This window comes from Sardina pilchardus, chromosome 3 (assembly GCF_963854185.1).
Source record: "Sardina pilchardus chromosome 3, fSarPil1.1, whole genome shotgun sequence".
NCBI classification, from domain to species: domain Eukaryota; kingdom Metazoa; phylum Chordata; class Actinopteri; order Clupeiformes; family Clupeidae; genus Sardina; species Sardina pilchardus.
Window position 1 is genome coordinate 31,247,603 of NC_084996.1, and position 8,955 is coordinate 31,256,557.

General features: G+C 50.5%; 1 protein-coding gene across 3 annotated transcripts in view; it reads right to left on the bottom strand.

Annotated features, from left to right (window-relative positions):
* Positions 1-5,282: 5,282 nt before the first annotated feature.
* olfm2a (olfactomedin 2a) overlaps positions 5,283-8,955 on the bottom strand; it is a 65,305-nt gene continuing 61,632 nt past the window's right edge. For all 3 annotated transcript variants that reach the window (XM_062531235.1, XM_062531236.1, XM_062531234.1), the window contains exon 6: positions 5,283-5,965. In XM_062531235.1, coding sequence (XP_062387219.1) covers positions 5,291-5,965 — 675 coding nt within the window. In that variant the 3' untranslated portion in view covers positions 5,283-5,290. The remainder of the gene's footprint in view (positions 5,966-8,955) is intronic.

Below are 8,955 nucleotides of genomic sequence, written 5' to 3' on the forward strand. Positions count from 1 at the left end.
AGTCCTCTCAGTGGCCATTGTGGCTGTAGGCCACAGCAGTAGCAATAGCCCTGCAGTGAGTGTACAGTATGATGTATTTGCATGTGGATAGTCTGGGCTGGGGTAACCTCAAGGACACACACAAATCCGAGTGGAGTGGGCATCACGCGCCCATGCGGGAATCCATCCTCGTGGATCTCCGTCAGCGCAGAGGATGACGATCGCCCACACAGCCGTCCAGTTCAGTCTTCTCAGCCCACACACATCTTTTTTCTGTCTCTTGTCACGCACTTCAGATGGCCTTGGCCCTTCCTCCTCCTCTTCCTCCTCTTCCTCCTCCTCCTCCTCCTCCTCCTCCTCCTCTCCTCCCTCCCTGCCTGCCTGCACCCCTCATGGAGTGCTCGTACAGTACAGTAGCAAGCTCTTTGTTATCTGAAGTTAATGCCCCGGTGAGCATCCGATGCTGACCAGTGCGTTAATTACTGGGCCGCCGCCCGCGGGAGAGACGTTGCGTCGGGGGGCCCCTGAGGGTTTATGGCCCGGACGAAAAGCGTGCATGTCAGGGGCGTCGGGGTTATAAAAGCAAATGACCCGTGGCTTCGGACCGGAGGGGGGAGCGCCCGCGTTTACTGTCCTTCACAAATCAGAGGCTAATGAGATTAGTCCGGGGAGTGCCGGATCAATGGGAGTTAAGAAACACAATTAAAGAGCCAATTACGGAGCAGCGCCTCCGCCGAGATGAAGGAATAAAACTTCCTCCTGGTCCCGCGCGCCTCGCCCAGCGGGCCGTCATCTCGGTCCCTCCGTACACCTTTATCTCGGCCTGTCTGGAGACGAGGAGAGAGAGAGCGAGAGAGAGAGATAGAGAGAGAGAGAGGGAGAGAGGGAGAGAAGAGGAAGAAAGGAAAGAAATCGCTCCCCCGAAGGCAAGTGGTGAGGAGCTATCTTGTGTGCGGAGCACTGTGTGATGTGATAAAAGAAAGTTTTTCTAACAAACTCCCTCAAACAGCAGGCGACCATGAGCAAGTGCGGTAAAGGGGACTAAAACAGGTGCACTGTTGTGGGGGAGTGTGTCTAAGTGTGTGTGTGTGTGTGTGTGTGTGTGTGTGTGTGTGTGTCTGTGTCTGTGTCTGTGTCTGTATATGTGTGTATCTGTGTGTGTGTGTGTGTGTGTGTGTGTGTGTGTGTGTGTGTGTGTGTGTGTGTGTGTCTGTGTCTGTGTCTGTGTCTATGTGTGTATCTGTGTGTGTGTGTGTGTGAGTCTATGTGTGTGTGTGGGGGAGTGTTAGCAGATGAGAGGATAAGGAAGTGGTACGGTGAGAGACTGCAGGAAGCAGATAAGACGGAGGAGAGCAGGGGTCTCTTAATGTGAGTTTTGGAGCAGATTGCCCAAACAGGAGGGTGGCAGAGTGGGGCATATTACAGTAATGGATGGCGGATGAGCGGAGCGTGGGAGGTCCAGAGGATGTTTTAATTGGCCGGGTATAAACCAGCTGTCAGGCCCGGCGAAGGGGGCCGTAAGTTTTAATTAAACAGCCTAGTGCATTCTGGGACAGGAGGAGACGGGGGAGTGGAGGGCGGAGGGGAGAGCGGGGAGAGGAAGGGGCGACGGCACCAGCCGCCTTCATTTGTTTCTGTATTTTTGTGTGTTTATTTATTTATTTATTGGTGTGTTTGTTTATTTGTTTTGAAAATGTGGATGGAGTGTTTTCTCTCTCTCTCTCCCTCTCCCGACGGCTCAGTGATTAATCTAGTCGCGTGGAAGCAGGCGGGTGTGGCGGCGGAAGGATGTGGAGGATGACTGCTTCACACACACACACACACGCTGGCACACACACACACACACACACATACACACTCACACACACACATGCACACTCACACACACACTCACACACACTCCAAATCCAACCGTTCCTCATCTCACTGCAGCAGCGCCCCATCACCTCAGCAACTCAATCAGCATGAGTGCACCTCCTCACTGACAAGGTAGCAGGCAGAAGGAGGCGCATGACTGCATGGACGTAAATGAGTGGAAAGAGAGAAAAAGGAGGCGCATGACTGCATGGACGTAAATGAGTGGAAAGAGAGAAAAAGGAGGCGCATGACTGCATGGACGTAAATGAGTGGAAAGAGAGAAAAAGGAGGCGCATGACTGCATGGATGTGAATGAGTGGAAAGAGAGAAAAAGGAGGCGCATGACTGCATGGACGTAAATGAATGAAAGAAGCAGGCAAGAGATAGTCTGGCTATAACAATACTAAGCTCATCTCTCCAGAAGATGTGGACAGGAAGCAGGAAAGATAGATGTCCAGGTTTCCAGCCTGAGCTGCAGTGCGAACTCCAAATCGCCGGCTGATCAGGCAGGTTGGTAAACACCCAGTCTAGGCAGAAGACTCAAGACATGGATGTGAATGAGTGAAAAGAGAGAAGAAGGAGGAGGCGCATGACTGCATGGATGTGAAGGAGTCAAAGGAGAGAAGGAGGCGCATGGCTGAATAAATGTGAATGAGTGAAAGAAGCAGGAGGAAGGAGGCACATGTCTGGTTGGAGAGGTGAAAAAGAGAGTGATAAGGAAGGAGTGGAAGAGACCGAGGAAGTGAATAAATGAAAGAGAAAAGGGAGGTGAGTGTCAGAGATGGTGAAAGAGAGGTTGACCTGTGCGTTCGGCTCTGCTCTCGTCGTGTCTTTCTCTCTCACTCTCTCTCCGTCGCTCAGGTGGCTGCTCTGCGTGAGCCCGGGCGGCTGATTGACGCCGCTCCGCCGAGGCGTCACTTTGCGCCGGGAGATAAGTGTTTTGATTGGTAACGCACGAGGGCTGAGAGCGGAGGATAAGCGCGGCCTTATCGGAGCCGCCATCCATGGAGCAATCATGCTCAGTGGCACCGTGAGACCGAGACGCATGTGCTATCAGCGCTTGTCAGACGTTAGGGAGAACACTGTGTGTGTGTGTGTGTGTGTGTGTGTGTGTGTGTGTGTGTGTGTGTGTGTGTGTGTGTGTGTGTGTGTGTGTGTGTGTGTGTGTGTGTGTGTGTGTGTGTGTGTGTGTGTGTGTGTGTGTGTGTGTGTGTGTGTGTGTCTGTTTGTCTCTGTGTTTTGATGCATTCTGCCACATTGGCTAATTTCAAAAAAACATCTCTATACATGTTCTGCTCGCTGCAATCTCCGTCCCATTTCTCGCAGAATTATTTCCTCCGCCGAATCAAACTCGTCAGGTTATCACGCTCGGCGTGGTGAACTAATGAGACTTTTTTTTTTCTCCATCGTGTTTTTTTTGGGGCGCCGCAGCATGTAATAGAACAGTGTTTTTAATTAAGTCGCACAGCTACGGAAAACTTCAAAATTATGGGAGTAAATGTTGTGCCAGTCGATAAGTCATGTTTCATGGTAGTGCTATGTGTAGGTGGAAGGATGTTTGTTAGACAAGAGGAAGCTAAAGGTGTCGTATTCTAGCAGGCCTTACTGTCAACAGCAGGATAAACAGGATGTTTGATTTTTTTTTTCACTGCATCGTTTTCATTCATTTACATTCATTATGTTCAGTCAAAGTGAGCGATTTGCATCATGCTGTGATACAATCTTCAGGTAATAGGATTCTAGAGTGTAGTGTGAACATTAGTGTCAGTCTCACGTTGAGTGATTGACAGAACTGTGCTTTCGTCTTCAGACGACGTCTGAGGTGGAATACCCCCAGGGGCCTGAGAAATTTGATTTGAATTTCAACTTGCTGCGAGCGAGTTTTCAAACTAATAGCTAAGCACAGAATTCATTTGAGAAGGCTAACATAATAGAACATTGACAAGGCTGAAGGACTTGAACTTTACTTGAATATGACTCCAAGATAACCATGCCATCATCATGTCATGGTAGGTACCATATGCTCTACTAAGTTGTTATGACAGCCAGCGTCCATTGGTGTGGAACGGAATGATGTAATGCAGTGGTGATTACTGATAACTGCTGAAATGTCAATGTCAAATCATCAGGCATCAATTAACTTGATGAGTAACGACTCCATCTGTTGTAACATCTTTATGATGTTTTTATATCAATGTTTGTTTTTTTTAATGTCTTATGTCCATACTGTGACACTGTTTGCATCAAATATTTAATATTTTCTCAAACGGGCAACTTTTTTTCAACTAAAAAACAAGCAAGCAAAGTGTTTATTTTTGTTTCTAATAAGGTTTCATCCGTCTGTGGCGGAGCATCTCCGCGCTGCCTGCTGAGGCGTTGTGCTGCAGAAATGGAAACAGATTGCCGTTCGGCAAAACGCAAACAACAACAACAGCAGCCGCAGCGGGCGACGGCAAACGCCCGGGGCCTCGTCTCTCCACTCGAATGCTAATACCGCTCCCTCTACCCTTCTCTTCGTCTGTCCGTCCGCACGTGTTTCATCCCTCTCTTCTTCTCCTTCTCCTCCCTTCACCCCTCCATCCATTCATCAATCCCTCCATCTCTACACCTCCCTACCATCATCAAGTTCCACCCTCCTCCTCCATCTCCTCCTCACCTGACGGATCACCTTCGGAGGCCCTGAGGTCTGGCTGGGCTCAGGTGTAGGTCCCAGGTTCAGCCGGGGGGTAGGGTGCCCATGCACCCCCAGGAGGTTCAGGAACTGCTGAATAAGGGGTGCGTGTCATATCACCTTCCCCCAAGCTGGTGGAGTTGATAAAAATCACTTTAAAAAACTAACTGCATGGAGGCGATAGCCCCAGAGAAAAGGATGCACTGCTGCCTTTGAGAATGAGGAGAAGCAAAACCCAGAGCCCTTTAGAGAAAGAGACGGAAGCGGCAAAGACAGACACACACTCTCAAAGTGTTAAAGTTCGATATTTATTTTTTTTCTTTTCCACAGATAAAAAGAACTTACTCATGCTTACTCATCACAGAAACAAATGAAAAGCTCAGTCCGGTTCTCTTCTCTCTCTCTCTCCGCTCCTCTCCCTCGACCCAGCTGCGTGGAGCCGTGTAGTTTTTTTTATTCTATTTTTATTTTATTACCCCCACCCCAAGTCCTTCAGTGTGAATAATAGCACTCTATGCAGATCGAAATGCTTAAAAAAGTCCAAAGCTTCTGGTACAGTATGTTTGGCCCCCTGCTGCCACCTGTGGACTGATGGGAATGTTCCAATGAATCTGGTTGTGTATAATTGCAAGTGTTTGTTAATGTATGTTTGCATGTGCCTGTGCTACATCTCTGAGTGTGTGTGTGTGTGTGTGTGTGTGTGTGTGTGTGTGTGTGTGTGTGTGTGTGTCTATGCGAGTGTGTGTGTATATTTTTGTGTGTGTGAGGTTTTTTTTGCGCCGCTCAGTCGTCGGAGGTCTTGATGACCTGGAACAGCGTGACGTTGTACATGACCTGGTGTCCATTGTTCCAGGTGTAGAGCACGCGCTCGCGGGGGTTGTAGTCCATCATGGAGATGTGCGAGTACTGGTTGTGGAAGGGGATGTCCGTGTACTCGTACGAGGACGTGTTGGTGTAGTAGGCGAAGTAGATCTTGGCGCCGGCCAGGTGCGAGTTGGTGACGTAGAGCGTGCTGCAGATCATGAAGGCCTCGCCGGCGCTGCGCTTGGGGAAGCCCGTGTCCCACGTCTGCTGCACCTCCAGGCTCTGCGGGTCCAGGCGGCTGATGACGATGTTGCCGGCGTTGGGGATGGTGGTGTAGACGGCCCACAGGCCGTTCTCGTCGGCCATCAGGTCGATGTCGGACGAGCCGCCCCACGAGTACGGGAAGGTGTTGTTGTAGCCGGCGCCGCTCAGGCTGCGCTGGACCAGGACGCTGCGCGAGCGGAAGTGGTACTTGATGACGATGTTGGACTGGTACTTGTTGTAGTACAGCGAGCCGTTGTACACCACGTGGCCCGTGCCCGCCCACGGGTGGGGCAGCAGGTGCTGCACGAAGTTCAGGCCGATCTTGAAGTCGGACATGGTGCGGAACTCCAGCACGCGCCGGCCCTTCAGGTAGCCGTCCATCGACCACACCTGTCAGGAGGGGGAGGGGGGGAGGGAGAGAGAGAGAGAGAGAGAGAGAGAGATAGAGAGAGAGAGAGAGTAGTTGAGAGAGAGAGAGAGAGCGAGAGAGAGAAAAAGGGGTTGTCAGTTTTTGTTGGCACATTTTTCTATCTCTCATTTAGTGCCAGTGAAAATCAACACTCGTAGAAAGTTCCCATAGATCATACACACGGATAACGAGACCAAATAAATCCGTAACATAACATAATATATAATACTGTATTACGGAATGGAATGTAATACTATAACTACGCGGGGAGAGCGAGTAAAAGAGAGAGCGGCGTAAGAGAGGGCTTTGAGAAGGAGTGGGATCTGAAAAGAGTGTAAAAGAGACGCCACGAGAGCGAGCGAGAGCACCAAAAATGTCATGCTGCGGGTCGGCGGCGCGCGAGTGACGATGAGTGACAGCCGCCTCTTTCTTCCCGCGTCACCTGCGGAGATAAGTGCCCACGGAGAGGCGCCTGGAGCCGCAGTTAACTCACCCAGCTCAGCATGCCTGCTACTGCTAGACTTATATACACATACTCTATACACATCTCTGTGTGCACATAAATGCATGCGTACGTGTGTGTGTGTGTGTGTGTGTGTGTGTGTGTATAAATGTGCCATCGTATGTTATGTCCACAAGTGTGTGTGCGTGCTTGTGTGTGGGTTCACGTATGGATTTCTATCTGCCTATATATCTGCCGGCATGTGTGCGCGCGTGCCTTTTGGAGTGTGTGTGTGTCTCTATGTGTGTGCGCGTGCCTTTTGGAGTGTGTGTGTGTCTCTATGTGTGTGCGCGTGCCTTTTGGAGTGTGTGTGTGTCTCTATGTGTGTGCGCGTGCCTTTTGGAGTGTGTGTGTGTCTCTATGTGTGTGCGCGTGCCTTTTGGCGTGTGTGTGTGTCTCTATGTGTGTGCGCGTGCCTTTTGGCGTGTGCGCTTGTGTGTGCCATTGATCTGCTCTCTGCGTGGTGGTGAAGACGTTAGCCGATGCTGGGTGCTGGGTGCTGGGCTCCTGTGTGTGTGCTCTCTGCCCTTCCCTGCTCCCATCTACACAAAATCAATCCTGTTAGCAGCTCTCTCTTTTCTTCCCTCTTCCTCTCTCCCCTGCTCTCTCGTCCTCTCTCCGTTCCTCTCTCTCTTCTCTCTCTCTCTCTCTCCCCCTCGCTCCCTCTGTTATTGACGGAGCGACCCCCTCCCCTCCCCCCTCCTCCCACGCCCTCCGTCTCCATCAAGCCATAACTTCTGCTATTAATTGATTTAATAAGCCACAGTTAGCAGTTAGCGCTGCTCTGCCTGCCTCCCTCACTCTCCCCTCGTGGAGAAGGCAGGATGGAGCGCTGGATGGAGGCATTGCTCTCCAGCCTCCTCCACCCCCTCTTCACCTTTTACCTTCTTCACAGTGTCTCTCTCTCTCTCTCTCTTCCTCTCTCTCTCTCTCCCTCTCTCTCCCTGTCTCTCTGTATCCCTTTGCCTTTCACATTCAAATTCAATTTATTGGCATGACAAATAGGTAGTTTTATTGCCAGAGCGGTAATTGCATAAATAAATCAGAACAGATAACAACACAGAACATAAACACATCGACCGATACAGGAAATCAGAGCACATCCACAAAACCTGTACATAACACATATACCGATATACTGGCATACTCTACCCTACATTCTCCACCGTCTGTTTTTGTTAGGATTTTGCTGTTTCTTACCCTCTTGCTTTTTCATGTCGTTACCTTTGTTCCTGTCTCACTCTCCCTCTTTTATTTCTCTCCTTTCCCCTCTGTATGTAGTCTCTCATTCTCTCTCTCTTTCTATCCCTCTCTCCTTATCTCCACCTCTGCCTTATTCTCTCCATCATACTGTATCTGCCATTCTCTCTGTAACGTCCTCCTTTCCTTTCTCTCTGCCTTCTCTATCTGTCTTTACATTTTCCACAGTCTCTCTGCCTCTCTCTCTCTCTCTCTCTCTGCCTCTCTTTCGCTCTGCCTCTCTCTCTCCCCCTTACCCCATTTCTCTCTCACTCTCTTTCTTTGCTTGTCTTGTTATGGTAGGGAACAGGCAGGTTATTTTTAGTCCCCTTCCATGGGGAGCTTGCTGCTGGGTGTGAGCTTGCCTGCCTGCCTGGCTGCCTGGCTGGGTGAGTGAGGAGGGGGGAGCGCAGGTGAATTATGGAAGAGGAGGATTATGGGGCATTAAGAGCGCCTCTCGCTCACCCTGCTCAAATGAGTCCCTCGAGCAGCAGGAGGGAACGCTGGGAGCTCTCCACACCTCGGCTCGGAGAGAGCTGGGCTCTCTTCGCTGTCCACACACACGCACACACAGACACACACACAGACACACACGCACGCACACACACACACACATACACCGCCCCCCCTCCCTCTCTCACACATACACACACACACACTCACACACACAGACACACACACGCACACACACACACACACACACACACACACACACATACACACACACACACACACACACACACACACACACACACACACACACACACACACACACACACACACACACACACACACACACAATATCCCCCCCTCTCTGTCTCTGTCTCTCTCACGCACACGCCTGCTGCACTGGGAGCCACTGATATTGCTCTTGGCCAAACGTGATCAGAATGATTGATTTGAGCGTTCATGTGTTTGGAATGGCTATTAGTGTAAATTGTGATTGATGGGCTAGCTGGTGTGGTCAGAGTGACTGATGTGTGTGTTCCTGTGGCAGACGAGAGGATTTGCTCTTGGAGGTTGACCTTTGCTGCCCACTGGTATTGGTTTGCACTCCAGCCTGACCCGGGCTTATAGAGCGACAGGAGACTTCATCCTCTTCCTCTCCTCCTCCTCTCATCATCCAGTCCTTTACTCACTCTGTACTCACTCCACTTCTCTCTTCATCGCTTCCTTTCTCCTCTTCCTCTTTTCATGTCCACCTCTCTCTTCATCACTTCACATCTCCTC